The sequence below is a fragment of the Mobula birostris genome, chromosome 9, assembly GCF_030028105.1.
Source record: "Mobula birostris isolate sMobBir1 chromosome 9, sMobBir1.hap1, whole genome shotgun sequence".
NCBI classification, from domain to species: Eukaryota; Metazoa; Chordata; class Chondrichthyes; order Myliobatiformes; family Myliobatidae; genus Mobula; species Mobula birostris.
In genome coordinates this window covers 103856046-103877414 of record NC_092378.1, presented here as the reverse complement: position 1 = coordinate 103877414, position 21369 = coordinate 103856046, and the positions used below count along the sequence as shown (strand labels likewise).

The window sequence follows — 21369 nt, the reverse complement described above, 5'->3', positions numbered from 1 at the left end:
TCACACTGATATACAGTATAGAAGCTTTGCAGACTGTATCTAGTCACAGTGACATACAGCATAGAAGCATTTCAAACTGTATCTAGTCACAGTGACATATAGTACAGAAGCATTGCAAACTGTATCTAGTCACAGTGACATACAGTATAGAAGCATTGCAAACTGTATCTAGTCACAGTGACATACAGTATAGAAACATTGTAAACTGTATCTAGTTACAGTGACATACAGCATAGAAACATCGTAAACTGTGTCCATTCACAGTGACATACAGTATAGAAAGATTGCAATTGTATTTATTCACAGTGACATACAGTATAGAAACAGTGCAAACTGTCTCTAGTGACAGTGACATACAGCATAGAAACATTGTAAACTGTATCTAATCACAGTGACATACAGCATAGAAGCATTGCAAACTGTATCTAGTCACACTGACATACAGTATAGAAGCATTGCAAACTGTTTCTAGTCACTGTGACGTACAGCATAGAAACATTGTAAACTGTATTTAGACACAGTGACATATAGTATAGAAGCATTGCAAACTGTATCTAGTCACAGTTACATACAGTATAGATAGATTGCAAATGTATCTAGTCACAGTGACATACAGCATAGAAGCATTGTAAACTGTATATAGTCACAGTAACATTAAGTATAGAAGCATTGCAAACTGTCTCTACTCACAGTGACATACAGTATAGAAGCATTCTAAACTGTATCTAGTCACAGTGACATACAGCATAGAAGTATTGCAAACTGTATTTAGTCACAGTGACATACAGTATAGAAGCATTGCAAACTGTATCTAGTCACAGTGACATACAGCATAGAAACATTGCAAACTGTATCTAGTCACAGTGACATACAGTATAGAAGTATTACAAACTGTACCTAGTTACAGTGACATACAGTATAGAAGCATTGCAAACTGTATCTACTCACAGTGACATACAGCATAGAAACATTGCAAACTGTATCTAGTCACAGTGACTTACAGTAAAGAAGCATTGCAAACTGTATCTAGTCACAGTGACATACAGCATAGAAAGATTGCAAACTGTATCTAGTCACTGTGACATACAGTATAGAAGCATTTCAAACTGTATCTCGTCACCGTGACATTCTGTATAGAAGCATTGCAATCTGTATCTAGTCACAGTGACATACAGCATAGAAGCATTGCAAACTGTATCTCATCACAGTGATATACAGCATAGAAACATTCCAAACTGTATCTAATTACAGTGACATACAGCATAGAAGCATTGTAAACTGTGTCTAGTTATTTTGACATACTGCATAGAAACATCGTAAACCGTATCTGGTCATAGTGACATACAGTATAGAAACATTGCAAATTGTATCTAGTCACAGTGACATACAGCATAGAAGCATTGCAAACTGTATCTAGTCACTGTGACATTCAGACTAGAAGCATTGCAAACTGTATCTAGTCACAGTGACATACAGTATAGAAATATTGCAAACTGTATCTAGTCACACTGACAGACAACATAGAAGCATTGCAAACTGTATGTAGTCACAATGACATACAGCATTGAAGCCTTGTAAACTATCTAGTCACACTGACTTACAGTATAGAAACATTGCAAACTGTATCTAGTCACAGTGACATACGGCATAGAAGCATTGTAAACTTTATCTAATCACACTGATATACAGTATAGAAACATTGCAGACTGTATCTAGTCACAGTGACAGACAGCATAGAAGCATTGCAAACTGTATCTAGTCACAGTGACATACAGCATAGAAACTTTGCAAACTGTAACTAGTCACACTGACATACAGCATAGAAGCATTGTAAACTGTATCTAGTCACAGTGACATACAGTATATAAGCATTGCAAACTGTATCTAGTCACAGTGACATACAGCATAGAAGCATTGTAAACTGTATCTAGTCACAGTGACATAGAGTATAGAAGCATTGCAAACTGTTTCTAGTCACAGTGACATACAGCACAGAAGGATTGCAAACTGTATCTAGTCACAGTGACATACAGACTAGAAGCATTGCAAACTCTATCTAGTCACAGTGACATACAGTATAGAAGCATTGTAAACTGTATCTAGTCACAGTGACATACAGCATAGAAGTATTGCAAACTGTATTTAGTCATAGTGACATACAGTATAGAAGCATTGCAAACTGTATCTAGTCACAGTGACATACAGCATAGAAACATTGCAAACTGTATCTAGTCACAGTGATATACAGTATGGAAGCATTGCAAACTGTATCTAGTCACAGTGATATTCTGTATAGAAGCATTGCAAACTGTATCTAGTCACAGTGACATACAGTATAGAAGCATTGCAAACTGTATCTAGTCACAGTGATATTCTGTATAGAAGCATTGCAAACTGTATCTAGTCACAGTGACATACAGTAAAGAGGCATTGTAAACTGTATCTAGTCACAGTGACATACAATACAGAAAGATTGCAAACTGTATCTAGTCACAGTGACATACAGCATAGCAACATTGTAAACTGTATCTAGTCATAGTGATATACAGCATAGAAGCATTGCAAACTGTATCTAGTCCCAGTGACATAAAGTATAGAAGCATTGCAAACTGTATCTAATCACAGTGATATACAGCATAGAAACATTGCAAACTGTATCTAATTACAGTGACTTACAGCATAGAAGCATTGTAAACTGTATCTAGTTATTTTGACATACTGCATAGAAACATCTTAAACTGTATCTAGTCATAGTGACATACAGTATAGAAACATTGCAAATTGTATCTAGTCACAGTGACATACAGCATAGAAACATTGCAAATGTATCTAATTACAGAGACATACAGCATAGAAGCATTGTAAACTGTATCTAGTTATAGTGACATACTGCATAGAAACATCGTAAACTGTATCTAGTCATAGTGACATACAGTATAGAAACATTGCAAACTGTATCTAGTCACAGTGACATACAGTAAAGAGGCATTGCAAACTGTATCTAGTCACAGTGACATGCAGCGTAGAAACATTGCAAACTGTATCTTGTCACAGTGACATACAGTATAGAAGCATTGCAAACTGTATCTAGTCACAGTGACATACAGTATAGAAGCATTGCAAACTGTATCTAGTCACACTGACATACAGTATAGAAACATTGTAAACTGTATCTAGTTACAGTGACATACAGCATAGCAACATCATAAACTGTGTCCAGTCACAGTGACATACAGTATAGAAAGATTGCAAACTGTATCTAGTGACAGTGACATACTGCATAGAAACATTGTAAACTTTATCTAATCACAGTGATATACAGCATAGAAACATTGCAAACTGTATCTAATGATAGTGACATACAGTATAGAAGCTTTGCAAACTGTATCTAGTCAAAATGATGTACAGCATAGAAATATTGCAAACTCTCTCTTGTCACACTGACATACATCATAGAAGCATTGTAAACTGTATCTAGTCACACTGACATACAGTATAGAAGCATTGCAAACTGTTTCTAGTCACTGTGACATACAGCATAGAAGCATTGCAAACTGTATCTAGTCACAGTGACATACAGACTAGAAGCATTGCAAACTGTATCTAGTCACAGTGACATACAGTATAGAAATATTGCAAACTGTATCTAGTCACAGTGACATATGGCATAGAAGCATTGTAAACTGTATCTAGTCACACTGATATACAGTATAAAAACTTTGCAGACTGTATCTAGTCACAGTGACATACAGCATAGAAGCATTGCAAACTGTATCTAGTCACAGTGACATACAGCATAGAAGCATTTCAAACTGTATCTAGTCACAGTGACATATAGTACAGAAGCATTGCAAACCTTATCTAGTCACAATGACATACAGTATAGAAACATTGTAAACTGTATCTAGTCACAGTGACATACAGCATAGAAACATTGCAAACTGTATCTCGTCACAGTGACATACAGCATAGAAACATTGCAAACTGTATCTCGTCACAGTGACATACAGCATAGAAGCATTGTAAAGTGTATCTAGTCACAGTGACATACAGTATAGAAACATTGTAAAATGTATCTAGTCACAGTGACATATAGAAGCATTGCAAACTGTTTCTAGTCACAGTGACATACAGCATAGAAAAATTCAAACTGTATCTAGTCACAGTGACATACAGTATAGAAACATTGCAAACTGTATCTAGTCACAGTGACATACAGCATAGAAACATTGTAAACTGTATCCAGTTACAGTGACATACAACTTAGAAGCATTGCGAACTGTATCTAGTCACAGTGACATACAGCATAGAAACATTGTAAACTGTATCTAGTCACAGTGACATGTAGCATAGAAACAGGCCCATTGTCACATTGTGTCTGCTCTAGCTGTCGAGAACATATTTTTTACACTGAGTTCAACCACTTCATTGTTCCCACTTTCCCATCAACTGCCCCATAAAATCTACCACCTATCTGCATCACTTATAATGGCCAGTTAACCTATACAACTACATGTTCTTGGGATGTGGGAGGAAGCTGGAACACCTGGAGTGGGGAACATGGAGTTGGAGGACATGGAGTGGAGGATGTAGGAGGACACCTGGAGTGGGAGAACATGGAGTGAGGAACATGGGAGAACATGGAGTGGGAGAACATGGGAGAACATGGAGTGGGAGAACATGGCATTGAAGAACATGCAGTGGGGAACTTGGAGTGAGGAACATGGAGTTGCAGAACATGGAGTGGAGGACATAGGAGGACACCTGGAGTGGGAGAACATGGAGTGGGGAACATGGGAGAACATGGAGAACATGGCAGAACATGCAAACACAACACAGACAACATTGGAGGTTAGGCTTGGACCCAGATCAGTGAGACTGTGGGACAGAAACTCTAATGACCAGCTTCACTCTGTCTCACAGAGAATAGTGATGGATTGCACCAGGACGTAAGCAGCTGATAAAATGACAGATGAAACATAGAGACATGGAAATCTACAGCACATTTCAGGCCCTTCGGCCCACAATGTTGTGTCGACCACGTAAACTACTCTAGTTACTGCCTAGAGTTTCCCTACCACATACCCCTCTATTTTTCTAAGCTCCGTGCACATGTCTAAGAGTCTCTTAAAAGACCCTATTGTATCTGACTCCACCACTGTTGCGGGCAGTGCATTCCACGCACCCACCGCTCTGTGTGAAAAACTTACCCCGACATCCCCTCTGTACCTATTTCCAAGCACCTAAACTATGCCCCCTTATGTTAGCCATTTCAGCCCTGGGAAAATGCCTCCGGCTATCCACATAAGCAATGCCTCTCATCATCTTATACGCCTCTATCAGGTCACCTCTTATCCTCCGTTGCTCCAAGGAGAAAAGGCCAAGTTCACTCAACCTATTCTCATAAGGCAGGCTCTCCAATCCAGGCAACATCCTTGTAAATCTCCTCTGCACTCTCTCTGTAGTATCCACATCCTTCCTGCAGTGAGGTGACCAGAACTGAACACAGTATTCCAAGTTGGGTCTAACTAAGGTCTTATATAGCTGTAACATTGTCACACGGCTCTTGAACTCAATCCCACGGGTTGATAAAGGCCAACACACCATATGCCTTCTTAACAACACTGTTACCCTGCGCAGCAGCTTTGAGTGTCCTATGGACACAGACCCCAAGATCTCTCTGATCCTCCAAACTGTCAAGAGTCTTACCATTAATATTGTATTCTGTCTTCAAACTTGACCCACCAAAATGAACCATTTGGCACTTAACTGCCACTTAAGTTGAATGTAGAAAAATATGGTGGGAAGAATGAAGAGAGACAATATAGAATAACGTGTAGGAGCAGAGGCATTTCCAAGTATGTGAACACAAATCAGTGCAAGTGGCAGGGCAGGTTAAAAGGTGATTGAAAGAAAATACACAACTCTGGGCTTTATTAATGGAGGAATGAAGTATAAAAGCAGGGAATAGATGCCGACCCTTTATAAAACACCAGGTGGACTTCAGCTACAGTATTGTACTAAATTCTGATTTTCATGTTACAGAAAAGATATGAAGGAGAGGGTCCTGAGAAGATGTATGCAAATGGTGGTTGAGATAAAGGATTGCAATTACAAGGAGAGATTAAAAGGCGTGAGTCTATTTCTTTTGGAGAAGAGTAGGCAAAGGAGAGATTTGACTTAAGTATATAAAATGGTGAGGGTCTGGACAGGATGAGTTGTAGGAGGTTGGAGGGAGGTTCCAGGATTAGAATTCAGAGGAACAAAATAAAGGAGAAGAAAATTAAAACTGAAGTTAGAAAATAATTTTGGAACCTGGAATGCACTGGCACCAAATGTGGTGGAGGTAGATTACTCTGTGTCCTTCAGGAGGGAATTGAATAAAATACTTGGAGAACTCCAGCCCATTACACAAATGTGATTTTCCTCTCTTGGTAATTCTTCTCACTCCTATCATTTTCTCCAAGATGTTCTGTTATTTCATCTTCCTTTTAAAATCCCATTGTTTTCTCTACTACTGGCTCAAGGCAACAGGTTGTTTGTTGTAGGCACAAAGGATTCTGGAGGTGCTGGAAATCCAGAATAACACACACAAAAGTGCTGCAGGAACAGCAGCCAGCCAGCATCTATGGTGAGGAATGAAGAGTCGACATTTTAGGCTGAGACCCTTCATCAGGACTGATCTTAGCCAATCTGCTGAGCTCCTCCAGCATTTAGTGAAGTTGTTGGTTGCTTGTTTTCTTGTTCCTTCCTTTCTTCAATCATGAGGTCATATTTATTTCTCTTCAATCCGTGGAAACAATTCCAGAATCTATAGAACTTTGGAAGATGACAATCGGAGCATTCACTATCCCAGAAGCCACTTGTTTTGAAATTGCAGGATGTAATTCCTTGGGATTTATCAGCCCACATGCTCACCAAGTTCTCTAGCATGATAATTTTTAATATTTCGTTTGTTCAGTTCCTCATTCTCACCCTTGATTCTTTCATAAATTCCGGAAATTTTGTGTATCATCAAGTCAGACATAATGTAATTGTTTAATTTCTCTGCCGTTTCTAGATTTCCCATAACCAAGATGAAGGGTCTCAACCTAAAATACTGGCTGTCCACTTTCTCCCGCAGTTGTTGCCTGATCTTTTGGGCTCCTCCAACTGTCTGTTCCTTTGCATGATGCCTCTTTTATCCACCCAGTGTTACATCCTCAAAGAATTCTAGCAGATTCGTCATACGTGATTTATCTTTTATAAAAACTATTTTGATAATCTGATGAATTTCTAAATCTCCTGTGTAACCTTAATACCCGGGTTGCGATGCTGAGGAATGTTTGTAAACTGATTGCTCCAAATCAGGAACATCTGTTTCCTACAGTAACCCACATCATATCACCCTCCATAATCCTATCATTTCATTGAACATTTGGGGTTGGAGGACCGTGTGTGTGGAAGTGGGTGGGTGAGTGGGAGGGAGGAACAGGGGATTTTTGTTTTGCTATTGTTGGTTTGTTGCTTGTAGTGTTTTGATGTTTTTCTGCCGAGCTTTGTGGGCACACTATGCTGACGTTGGAATGTTTGGGGAGACTTGCAGGCTGACCCCAGCACATCCTTGGGTGTGTTGTATGTTTCAATGTGTAGGTAGTAAAAAGAACCTGAATCTGAACATTTACCCGAACTCTACTAATAATTAAATTAATGGAATATATTTTATATCCAGTCATTAATAAACACCACAAAAATTACATTTTATTATTACTGCTTCTTGTAAAATGTTTCAGACATGTCTTTCCAGTTTTGTGAAAAGTAAATTTTAGGTCATGATCTGTGCTGAGAGAGTGCCACACTGTCGGAGGGACAAAACTGAGGGAGTGTAAAACTGTCAGATGGACAATACTGAGGGAGTGTCACACTGTCGGAGGGACAGTACAGAGGGAGTGTCACACTGTTGGAGGGACAGTACAGAGGGAGTGTCACACTGTTGGAGGGACAGTACTGAGGGAGTGTCATACTGTCGGAGGGACAGGACTGAGTGGGTGTCACACTGTCAGAGGGACAGTACTGAGGGAGTGTCATACTGTCAGAGGGACAGGACTGGGGGAGTGTCACACTGTCGGAGGGACATTACCAAGGGAGTAACACACTGTTGGAGAGATAGTACTAAGGGGTGTCACACTGTCAGAGGGACAGTAGTGAGGGAGTGTCACACCGTTGGAGGGACATTACCGAGAGAGTGTCACACTGTCAGAGGGACAGTACTGAGGGATTTTCACACTGTCAGAGGGACAGTACTGAGGGAGTGTCACACTGTTATAGGGACAGTACTGAGGGAGTGTCACACTGTCAGAGGGACTGTACTGAGGGAGTGTCACACTGTCGGAGGGACAGTACTGAGGAATGGCACATTGTGGCTGGATGAGGGAGGAGTTGGAAATGTTGACTGTTTTTTCATTTCCATAGATGCTGCCTGACCTCAGAATCAGAATCAGGTTTATTATCACCAGCATGTGACATGAAATTTGTTAACTTAGCAGCAGCTGTTCAATTGAATACATAATGTAGCAGAGAAAAAATATAATAATTAATAAAATAAAAATAATAAATAGATAAATTACAGAATATGTATATTGAATAGATTTTAAAAAACCTGCAAAAAACAGAATTACCGTATATTAAAAAAAGTGAGTTAGAGTCCAAGTATTCAATGTCCATTTAGGAATCGGATGGCAGAGGGGAAGAAGCTGTTCCTGAATTGCTGAGTGTGTGCCTTCGGCGTTCCTGCTGAGTTCCTTTAGCATTTTGTGTGTGTTGCTTTGGCTTTCCAGCATCTTCAGACTTTCTTGTTTTGACACCAGTTGTGGCATCTTGAACATGCAGTGTGATCTTGAACTTACAGCGTGATCTTGAACGTACAGTGTGATCTTGAACGTGCAGTGTGATCTTGAAAGTACAATGTGATCTTGAACGTGCAGTGTGATCTTGAACGTACAATGTGATCTTGAATGTACAGTGTGGTCTTGAACGTACAGTGTGATCTTGAACGTTCAGTGTGATCTTGAACATACAGTGTGATCTTGAATGTACGGTGTGATCTTGAACGTGCAGTGTGATCTTGAACATACAGTGTGGTCTTGAACATACAGTGTGGTCTTGAACATACAGTGTGATCTTGAACATACAGTAATCTGGGACTGCTATGGCTGCATCTATTTGTTAGATGAGAATCCCTTGCCTTGTCTGCTCTTAAACAGGCTCAAAAGATGTGATGACAAATTTCTAAATTGATGTTTTGTATCTCTCAGAAGTCACTAAACCTGAATATTGACCCACGGCTGCTCCTGGGTTATTGTTTTGCCAGAGGTGCACCATGATACCTGCCTCGCAAAAGTAAACAGATTTCGGAAGTGCGTGCTTCTCTGTCAGGCTATTTGAGACGGGATGAAAGAAGCAATAGAAAACTCCCTTTAGCAATATGTTTTATAGGCGACGCTGGAGATGAGTGTATCTGACAGATGGTATTGGGTGGCAAACTGGCACCGAATCCTTGAGGATTCCTTTCTTCCTCTGGGACGCAGCTGTGTCATTGTTACTACCTGTGACCCGAGATACCATTTTCTCTCTGCCTCAGTAAAGCAGCCAGCTAATCAAAAACCCAACCCACTCTAGACATCCTCTCTCCTATTCGGCAGAAGACACCAAAGCCTGAAAACACTTACCATGAGCCTCATGAGCAGCTTCTACCCCTCTTTTGTAAGACTCTTGACTTCATAATCTACCTTGTTATGGTCTTACACCTTAGTTTCGACCTGCACTGCACTTTCTCTGTAGCGGTAACACTTAATTCTGCATTCTGTTATTGTTTGGCCCTGTACTCTCTCAATGCACTGTTGTAATGAATCGAACTCTATGAACCATACTCATGACAGGCTTTTTACTGGACCTCGGTACATCTGACTTGAATAAACCAATTCCTGCAGAACGGTGAATATATTTTATAGTGTGGAATGGGCTTATTATCAGATCCCTTTGGTATATCTGTAAAATCCCTACCAAACGGAGACATCTCTTTCTCCCTTATTAGGGAGAGAGAGAGCCTGTGGTGTGTTGAATACCGGGTGAACGCGTACTCCTTGGAGTACTGCAGGTTTGTGTCTTTGCTGTTGCTTTGCTGCATACTTGAGTGGTTGGTGGAGGATGCAGATGCTTTTATTTTTGCTGGTGGGGGGGAGGGGGGGATCATTGCTTGCTGCCGCTTAGGTGTGGGAGGGAGGGGATGGCTTCGGTATATGGTTGCAAAGAAAAAGCATTTCTGGATGTATATTGTATACATTTCTCTGACATTAAATTGTATCTTTGAAACCAGACATATGATATTTCTGCCATTTTCCGTTTTAGGGAGGACTATAGCTTATCCTGCAATCTGAATGCAACAGAATGTTCCAATGAGGGCAAAGCTTTTGCTGTGTGCAGCTGTCAACTCTACGAAGATATGGGGATTACAAGTGAAAACTACACTATGACCATCAGTTCGAAGAGCCGAGGAACAGAGATCAGCAGAGCAAAGTGTCCTGACTTTTACACATCCGTAAACAGTGAGTGTCAAAAAGCACAATGGCAGAAGAGTCAGATGAGGGAAGGGACGTTGTTAACCCCTGCCCTGTCTAACAAGATCACCATCGGTTAAATGTTGAGTAAAGTTCCTCTTATATGGTCCAGACGACCCCTTCTCTCAGTCTGTCTTGTTTGCCACATTCTTCTCTGTCCTCATCTGTCTTTCTCTTCCTCTTTACCTCCAATCCCCACTCTCCCTATATACGTTAAGTTCTATTCTTATTTTCACAGTCTTTCTCTCTCCATCTTCCTGTTCTTCCCTTCTCTCCTCAGTTTCTCTCTTGGAAAGTATCCTCTCCAGTTCCAGTTCCATTTCGATTGGCTTTAAGGTTCTTGAAAAATTGGGAAAAGTACTCTGCTAAACCCTCTTCCTTTTCAGTTAGGCAACTTCCAACTTCGCAAAATCATTATCAAGCATCAACTTATTTCATACCACTCTATCGTCAGACAGACATATCCTTCCTCAAACAGCCTCTGCCTGCCTGTGACTGAAATGGATCCTGTGAGCTTGAGTATTGTTGTCTATATATTCACAGTTCAAACATCTAAACAAAATTTTTCTCTCCCCAGTTAAACCTATCGCACCATTCAACTTCACCGTCTCACATATCGCTCCATGTGAGGCTTACAACTTCACCTGGAAAATAGTCTATGGTGAGATGGATTACATTAACGAATTCAAATACCAGCTGAGGTACAGGAGGATGCAAGACAGCTGGGAGGTAGGACTGCACTTTAACTTTTTCAGATATTCTGTGATGAAGGTCTCTCTTATGGAGCTTCTGTCCTTTATGAATAAACTCTTCTCAGGCTTCCAGCCGGGTACAAGTATGGTTCTTTACATCACCTTGTAGCCATTCTGTAGGAACGTCACGCGCAATCATCTGATTTCCTTGGGATACTGGAAGCCCAAGAAGAACATATTCATCAGCGACGTCAGAAAGCACAAAATCCTTTTTGACTTCTGTCCATTAAAGCAGTGCAACTACCTAACCCTATTATGCTTAAAGTATTGAATATCTCAGACATGGGTTCCGCAAGCAATAACTCTTCACGGGGGACAGTTATGTGGCCACATTACAAACAATGTCTCTCTCTGCAGTCTAGTTCAGTAGATGGGATAAGGGCAACATGCAAACTGACAATCATTGCAGCATGATTCTATAGACACTCTCCAGGAAACAAGTTCCATAGGCACTGACTCTAAGCAGAAAGCAGTTCCACCAAGGGTGATTGCCATTGGGGTGCAGTTGCTTCAACTCTGTGTCCCACGACAGGAGAGGCTGATAGATGTTAATTATCCTCAGATAATGAGTTACGTACTGTACACTGACTCTTACAGGAGTACAGTTCCGGAGAGCTTTTCACTGTTTACATTGCTATGGATAGTAGTGTTTGCTGGGGCATATTTGCATATATACTGACTTTCGCTGGTGTGGAAGGAATGGGGAGTGAGCAGAGAATGGGATTACGTTCACTTTGTTCAATTACAATATCTGGTTATTGGTTATCCGGATTTATCATTCCAGTTTGGTGGTCTGCTGCAGCCCGTGTCCTGAAGGTATCCGGGAGGGAAATTCTTGGACTTAGACCAAAGATGAAGGAAAAGTTCAAATTTCAAAGTAGATATATTATCAAAGTAGATATATATCACCATATGCAACCCTGAGATTCATTTCCTTGTGGACATTCTCAGTAAATCCTTAATAGAATAGTAACCATAACAGAATCAATGAAAGACCGCACCTACTTGGGAGTTCAGCCAGTCCACAAATGACAACAATCTGTGCAAATACAAAAAGAAAGAAATAATAGTAATAATAATAATAATAAATAAATAAGCCACAAATATCGAGAACATGAGATGAAGAGTGAGTCCGTTGGTCGTGGGAACATTTCAATGATGGGGTAAGTGAAGTTGAGTGAAGTTATCCCCTTTGGCTCAAGAGCCTGATGGTTGAGGGGTAATAACTGTTCCTGAAGCTGGTGGTGTGAGTCCTGAGACTCTTGTACCTTCTTCCTGATGACAGCAGTGAGAAGAGAGCACGACGTGGGTGGTGGGGGTCCCTAATGATGGATACTGCTTTCCAGTGACAACACTTCATGTGATGTGCTCAAGGGTGGGGAGGGCTTTACCTGTGATGGTCTGGGCCGTATCCACTACTTTTTGTAGGATTTTCTGTTCAAGGACATTGGTATTTCCATACCAGGCTTTGATGCAGCCAGTCAATGTACATCCACTATACATCTGTAGAAGTTTGTGAAAGTTTTAGATAGTGACAGGCTTCCAAATCAGCATGGTGTGTGGCTTGAGGGAGAAACTGCAGGTGGTGGTGTTTAATCTGCTTCCTATCCTTGTCACCTCTGAGGACTGAGGTCAAAAGTCTGCGAGACACTGTCAGCAACATACAGGAGAGGAAGTTATTATGAGATGCAACAGAGCCACTGTGCAACTGTTGGTGATAGTGCCAGTCAAACAAACGGCTTCCTACTTATTGGTGTTAAAAGCTGTTAGAGTTACAGCAAGTGGATATGCTTCTGAGTTCTACCTCAGAATGTGGAAAGTATTTATGTTTCAAAACGCCAGTCACTCCTGGCTGAATATTCAGCCTCTGTAACTAGAGTATTCGGATACAGTTCAGTTTCTAGCTGAGGATGACCCTGAAGATACAGTCATGGCAATGCCATTGAATATGGGAGGTAATCAGGCAGGGAGCAAAGGTCCCACCAAACCTTCTCGTGGCAAAGTGCTGAAGACAATAATCAAGGAGAAATTAACTACTTATATTTAATCAAACCTGGTCTACATGAATGTATAAAAGGTAAATCATGTTTGACAAATGTTCTTAAATTCTTTGAGGATGTTACAGAGAGAATTGATAGAAGAGAGCTCTTAGCTATTCGCTGAGATTTCGAAAAGGCATTTGACAAGATGTCACATTCTGGGGAAAGAATTGAGGATAAGCGGTAAAGGAAAAGATAAGGGTATTTTTCTTTACAGGATTGTGAATCTTTCGAGCTTTCTACCTCAGAGAGATGTGGAGGTGGATTTATTGGGTATATTTAATATTGAGATCTTTACTTCATAGACGATTTGTGCTGAGCCAGTAGGAAAGAAGAACTGAGGATATAGATCAACTATAGTCTTATTGAATGGTGGAACACAGGGCCTTTTGTCACTACTCCTTATTGTATTTTATTTTTTCTTTTTATCTTACTATCCATCTGTCTATCTACAAAGTTTGTATCTATCTATCTATCCATCTGTCTGTCTAACTATCTATCTATCTATCTATCCATCTGTCTGTCTATCTTTCTATCTGTTTATCTATGTATCCATCTATCTATCTGTCTATCTGTCTATCTGTCTGTCTGTCTGTCTGTCTGTCTATCTATCTATCTATCTATCTACCTATTGAGAAACAGCGTGGAATAAGCTCTCCCTGCCCTTTGAGCTGCACCTCCCAGTAATCCCACCGATTTAGCCCCAGCCTAATCACGGGACAATTTACAATGGCCAACTAATCCAACTGTGGGACGAAACCTCAACACCCAGGGAAAACATAGGCATTCCGTAGGCAGGATGTACAGACTCTTTACAGATGAGGTCAGAATTGAACTCTGAACTCCAACATCCTGAACTGTGATGGTGTTGTTCTAACCGCTAAGCCCCCGTGGTGTCCTGTGTTAGTTCTGTGTTCTTATGCTGGAAACGCTCAATGGGTCAGGCAACATCTGGAAAGATGAGAGTTAATATTTCAACTCAATAATCTTTTATCAGATCGAATAGCCATTAATAAGGCCCGTGCCAAGGGCAAGACACTAGAGCAAGTGTGAAGTAGGAAGATGTGCCTGAATTGGAACTACAGGGGGAATTTTCAACGCTCACTGCAGCATCATCTTCTGTCTTGGCCAGATTTCCCCTTGGTATTTGAAGTGCTGTCTCCATATTCACACCACTTTGGTGATGCTGAGACATCTGGTGACCCCAGGTCCATGATGCTGGCGTTTCAAGTGTGACTCAATCACAAACAAGAGAAAATCTGCAGATGCTGGAAATCCAAGCAACACACACAAGATGCTGGAGGAACTCAGCAGGCCAGGCAGGCTATGGAAAAGAGATGAAAGGTCCAGCAGAAGGGTCTTGGCCTGAAACGTTGACTGTACGCTTTTCCAGGATGCTGCCCGGCCTGCTGAGTTCCTCCAGCATTTTCTGTGTTTCTCAAGTGTGACTGTTGTCCTACAGCCCCCTCTGGTGGTAGCTTTGGGTAGTTCTCATTTTACCCTCCCTCCCTAACTCTTGGACTAGATGATATCATGATCTCCTTTCCCCTGTAAAAAGAAAAAACAAGCAAAATGGTGTAAATATGGAGATAGTTCTTTAGATATTGAGAGGAATATTGGTCAGAACAGAGGATGACACTGGACTGAATGTTGAGAGAGAGATACCCCAGTGCTTTAATTCAGGCATGCCCTCTTGACCAAGGGTCTCGGAGCTAGCATCAGAAAACTAACTAGTTTCTACTAGGGCTCCAGCCTCAGATCTGGTGTCAAAGATGATATGCCGGCCAAAAAGCAAGTTATGGCTGAGTTGGAGATGGATATTAGACATTTCATCTGAAAGACAACTCCATATTTCCTCTTTGACATGACAGCACAACGCTGCCACAGTAACACAAACTCAAAATGCTGTAGATTTTGGATATCAGTGGGAAAAGTTCTTGAATGTGCTGAAAGTACTCAGCAGTCAGAAAGCTTCTGCAGAGGGACAGAAAGAAAGCTAAGGCTTCAGGTGGATGAGAACGGGGAATGGTTAGAGTTAAAGCAGGTTTTAAGTTGCAAAGAAAGGTTGGAGAGAGCAAAGCGAACAGAAAGGAAAGGTGTGGAGCTGATATTGAATGCTGAAAGGTGAATTTCCCATTACAAGATGGGACACTGCTCTTCAGGTTTACACTGAACCTTGCAAACATGGAAGAGAGATCAATGTGGGAGTAGATGGGGAAATTAAAGTGATAGGCAGTTGGAAGCTCAAGGGCCATCCTTGTGGACTGAACAGAGATGTTTTGAAAAGTGGGTGGAATCATCTTTGCTTGGTTTCCCAATGTGGTGGAGACCAGACTACACCCCTCCATTGCAGAACACTAAACTGAAAGGGCCGGGGTAAAGGAGCAGGTTTTGCATGGTGCTGAGGGAAAGGTAGCAGTGCTGTTGGAGGTGGATGAGTGGTCTTGAGTGTCCAGGAGGGACTGGACATTCCCAGAGAGACTGGTCACTTCCTGGGGGGATTGGTCCTTTTGGGATGCGGAGAGGGGATGCTCCCTCTAGTGGCTGGTTCGGGTACTGCCCCAGACATCACACTGAATCTAACTCTTGCTCCCTGTAATCTTACACATCTCGACAGAAGAGACAGCAAAATGACAACCTTAACAGAGTGAATGCTGAGCAAGGACTGGGGATCCCCCTGACAGCACTGCTTCTTTAGTATGGCCATCCCTCACTTGTACGACCCACTAAGAGTGGAGTTATTCTGGTTCCAACAGCCCCACACTGCCACAGAGCGTGCAGCACAACCTCACTGCTCCCCCAGGTCAGTACAGCTTTCACTCAGTTCCACCCAGCCACAGTCTTCCTTCAATCCTGCACTCTCTGCTTTGCTTTGCTTTCTCGATACTGCTCCTGACATGATGTTGTACAATAACACAGCACTAGCCCTCAAAGGCAGATGCCTGTCTGACAAAGCCATGGTCCCTCCGTAGATTGCAATGCCTGGCCACCGAGTCACCTCAATACAGTAATCTCTCCATTCTGCCCTCTGGCTATACTGTAACCCCTCAGGACTGAGCCCTGACTGTGGTGCATTTCCTCAGTGTCAGCCACCAGTCCAACACTCCTTCAGAAGGCTCACGCAACAGTTCGAAGCCTTTGGCATTCAATCATCAGCGACCTCCACAATTCGTGTTCTCAGAGACGGCATTGATCGGACACTCACCCGGACCAGCCCGATGAACAGTGACAATGAGAGTAGGTCAAAGGCTGGACATTTTTCATCTGAAACTGAAAGCATTCCCTTCATCTACAATGCACATGATGGGACGGTGATTGGCATGACCCAAAAACAGCTCTGATGAAGCACAACACCATGTACGATAAAGCAGGCAGCTGCCTGGCACTACATCATTCAGTGATTCCCACCTCCGACTGTGCGTAGTGGCCGCAGTGAGGACCAACCACAATTACGTCAATCATTTGCCCAAGCCGCTCCAATGAATCAATCAATGCCAAATTCACCATGAACAACCCGGGGAGGGGGTGGGGTGGGGACAGAAACATGAGGAGCACCGGGCACAATTTCCCCTCTGAGTCACACACTATACTGAACTGAGAGTGCATTCCTCTTTTCCTACATCATTCCTGGGTGTCTGTCCTTCCCCTGAACACTCCGGGAGTACCTTCACGCGAAGGAACGCAGCACCTCAAGTAGAGAGATCATGTTTTCCAGGGTATTTAGGCACGAGCAATAAATGATACCTTTGCCAGTGATGCCCAGATCTGAACAGTTATTTCAAAAGCTGCTTCAGTCCTGTCACTTTCACAGTACACCCCGCGATCACTACCCATTGGATAGATCCGCTCTGTCCCTCAGACACAGGCACTCCCTTAGTATTGCCCCTCTGACAGTGTGACACTCCCTCAGTGCTGTCCCTCTGACCGTGTGACACACTCTCAGTACTGTCCCTCTGACCTTGTGACACTCCCTCTGTACTGCCCCTCTGACAGTGTGACACTCCCTCAGTACTGTCCCTCTGACCGTGTGACAGACGCTCAGTACTGTCCCTGTGACCGTGTGACACTCCCTCAGTACTGTCCCTTTGACCGTGTGACACTCCCTCAGTACTGACCCTCTGACCGTGTGACACTCCCTCAGTACTGTCCCTCTGACAGTGTGACACTCCCTCAGTACTCACCCTCTGACAGTTTTACACTCCCTCAGTGCTGTCCCTCTGACCGTGTGACACTCCCTCAGGACTGTCCCTCCAACAGTGTGACACTCCCTCAGTACTGTCCCTCCGACAGTGTGACACTCCCGCAGGACTGTCCCTCCGACAGTGTGACACACACCCAGTACTGTCCCTCCGACAGTGTGACACTCCCTCAGTACTGTCTCTCTGACCGTGTGACACTCCCTCTGTACTGTCCCTCTGACCGTGTGACACACACTCAGTACTGTCCCTCTGACAGTGTGTCACTCCCTCAGTAATACCCCTCTGACCGTGTGACTCTCCCTCTGTACTGCCCCTCTGACAGTGTGACACTCCCTCAGTGCTGTCCCTCTGACCGTGTGACACTCCCTCAGGACTGTCCCTCCAACAGTGTGACACTCCCTCAGTACTGTCCCTCCGACAGTGTGACACTCCCGCAGGACTGTCCCTCCGACAGTGTGACACACACCCAGTACTGTCCCTCCGACAGTGTGACACTCCCTCAGTACTGTCTCTCTGACCGTGTGACACTCCCTCTGTACTGTCCCTCTGACCGTGTGACACACACTCAGTACTGTCCCTCTGACAGTGTGTCACTCCCTCAGTAATACCCCTCTGACCGTGTGACTCTCCCTCTGTACTGCCCCTCTGACAGTGTGACACTCCCTCAGTACTGTCCCTCTGACAGTGTGACACTCCCTCAGTACTACCCCTTTGACCGTGTGACACTCCCTCTGTACCGCCCCTCTGACAGTGTGACACTCTCTCAGTACTGTCCCTTTGAGAATGTATCTTGCTACAGTGTCAGCTTGGAAATGTTGCTGAAATCCCTTTGAGTCTGGAGTGGTGGGTATACCCACATCCAACAGTGAATGTTCGGGAGCTCTTATCAATGTGAATCTGTGGGATGATTGATTAATCGAACTCTCTCTTGACCCTGCAGCTCCAGAAGGACAAATTCAAAAGGAGTGACCAGACGTTTCTGCAGCTGGTCGCCTTGGAGCTGGCGGAAGACACGGAGCATGTGGCGCAGATCCGCAGCCAGCCTGCTGTAGACCCCGTGTATAAGGGCACCTGGAGTGACTGGAGTCCCCTGCTGAAGTTCAGAACAGGTCAGGAGCCACACAGGATCAGGGGAGGGGCACTGGAAGGGTGGGGGTCTGAACTGCTGAGGGCACTTTACTGGGGGTGAGGAGAAAGGTGGGTGCGGAAGAGGAAGTAGGGGTATGGGGAAGAGGAAGTGGGTGGGGAACAGGAAGTAGGGGTGTGGGGACCTGGAAGCGGATGAAGGGATGAGGTGAAAGGTTTTGGATGTGGGGGCGGTGCTAGGGGCAATGAAGCATTTGGGAAGACATGAATCGAGGTGGGTACAATGTAAGTAACGCAAGGTGGTACAGAGCAGGGTAAAGGCTGCGGGTGTGGGGGTCTGGTGTTGGTTGGTTGGTGTCGGAAGGTCAGGTGGGATGTGTTTTAGATGACGTGGAATGGATAAGAATGGCATAGACAAGAAAACATCTCACTTGGTGTCTCACATTCCTCTCCCTTGATGTGAAGATGCAATGTGGTGATTGGGAGGATTTTGCTCTCGTCATACAGCTTCCTCCTCTCCCCCGAGTTCTCAGTTTCTTCCTGTGTTGGCTCCATAATCCAGGACTTGCACTGACACCTCCACTGACACACCCAAACACTGGTCAGTGTTTTCTGAATGTCGGCAAGTTCAGGTATCGCTGAGTTCAGCCGTAATCAAGAGTCTCAGATCGATTCCGGTCTTCAAACATCAGTCCATTATCGAACCAGGCTTTCTTCACATGTGAACCCACACTGCTGAGTCAACCGTCTCACCTTCTGTGCCTGCATTCCCCAGCCAAAATCTGATTGTTCCTGGGCACTGGTGTCTCTTCCTCACCCAGCAAGACACTAGGTAGTGGTTCAGCTGAAAAATCAGCATTAAAAGTGAAAAAAAGCATTGATATCACAAGAAACTTGTCTTTTTTTTTGTACTCTCCAGATGTGTGTAAAACCAATTCAAAGCAGATCTCTTTGATATCGATTGTGTGTGCGGCATTAACGGCGTTCTTCATCTTCATTTTCGTGATGATCAATAAGTCCAATAGGTAAGGGAAGCATATATCTCCTTCACCTCTGACTTTGTGGCAGACAATTCATCCTCCTCAGAGGGTAGAAGGTGGTGATTAATATCACTTACTGTTCCATTCCTCATAAACATCAGAATGCTTGCTTGTAGGTCTACTGCCCGTGACTACAGAAATATATACCAAAGCAAATATTTGTCAAGCTTGCTCACTTTTGGATCTTCCCTCGCCTCCAGTCACTCTTTCTGACACCTTCTCTGAGCTTCCTGCATGTTCTTCTACTCTTTCTCCTCACACCCATCCTTCCACCTGAACTTTTCCTCACTCTGTCTCATGCCCTCTCCCACCCTTCCTCTTTTAGACTGCTGGTCTCCCTCCTTCACCCAATCCTAATCTTCTGCATCCTTGCACTTTCCCAAGTTGTCTCTCCTTTTTCCTTCTAGGTTTTCACAGTGTCCTACTCTCTCTCACCCAGTTCCTGTATTCCCAATGTTCCCCCTTTTCCAGTCTCTTTCTGTATCCTCTCTACACTTCTCCACAGTCTTTCATTTTCCCTCCTTTGCCCACCCCTATCACCTTCACATTTTCAGTCCCATTTAAAACCCCCCATCCATTTTATCCTCATCCTCTCCAGTTCCCACCTTCTTTCACTCTCCCTTCAACGCCCTCTCCTGACAATTGCTATTAAAATTCTCTCTAAGTCAGTCCGCATGTCTTGTGGAAGATGCTGTCAGCGTGGGATGAGATTGAGTGGAAACACAACCATAGTCATATCTGCTGCAGTTTTGCAGATGATGGTATTTTACAGAGGAGAAGGTAAAATAAATAAAGATTAATTCTGGAGACATTTCTGACCGGAATGTTAGCAATTTGTAGATTCTTGACCTCTGCAGCCCTTTCTACTAATATTGCTCGTCTACTGAAATTTTAATTATAAGCTTAATTCTTGAATCTGTGAAACATTATTTTGCATCACATTATTATTAAGTTGTCTTGATTACTTCTTTCAGTTTATGAATCTTAAAAAATATAACATTTTGGTGGTGTTGAAAAGCATCTACATTTTCACTAAAAGAAATTGAGGCCTGGATACTCTTGTTTCACTTCATATGACGTCTTATTTCATTTCACTTCTGTAATCTCATTCAAGCCTATAAGCCCTCGAACACCTTTGCATTCCTCGAGCTCCTCATCTGTTACCCATTCCCTTAGCTGAACCTCTCGTGTCTAAGCTTTCAGCTGTACGGTCTGTGAGCTCTGCATTTCTCCCTCCACTCTCCTCTTTTTCTTGAAGGCACTAGTTCAAATGTAACTCTTCATTGATAAAATCCGGTTAAGGAGAAGATGGAAGCATATGTCAAGTACAGGTAGCTAGAATCAAATGTGGTGCTTGAGGAGTATAAGAAATGTAAGAGAAGAATTAAGAGGGAAATCAGGAGGGCTGAAACAGGACATGAGGTTGCTCTGACAGACAAGGTGAGAGAGAATCTATAGATATATCAAGAGCAAAGTGATAGCACGAGACAAAGTTGGTCCTTTCAAAGAATAGTGTGGTCATTATGCATAGAGCTGAAAGAGAAGGGGGGAGATTTTAAGTGGATTTCTGGCAGGAATGGAGTTTTTGATGTGTGTCATTATCAGCCGTTCAAAGCACTTCATGATGACTGGTGTCAGTGCCACTGGGCTGTGGTCGC

General features: G+C 43.1%; 1 protein-coding gene across 2 annotated transcripts in view; it reads left to right on the top strand.

The window, feature by feature from the left end:
* LOC140202919 (interleukin-21 receptor-like) overlaps window positions 1-21369 on the top strand; it is a 109331-nt gene that overhangs the window by 49798 nt on the left and 38164 nt on the right. For both annotated transcript variants that reach the window (XM_072268511.1, XM_072268512.1), the window contains exons 4-7: window positions 10387-10583; window positions 11173-11324; window positions 18526-18694; window positions 19591-19696. In XM_072268511.1, coding sequence (XP_072124612.1) covers window positions 10387-10583; window positions 11173-11324; window positions 18526-18694; window positions 19591-19696 — 624 coding nt within the window. The remainder of the gene's footprint in view (window positions 1-10386; window positions 10584-11172; window positions 11325-18525; window positions 18695-19590; window positions 19697-21369) is intronic.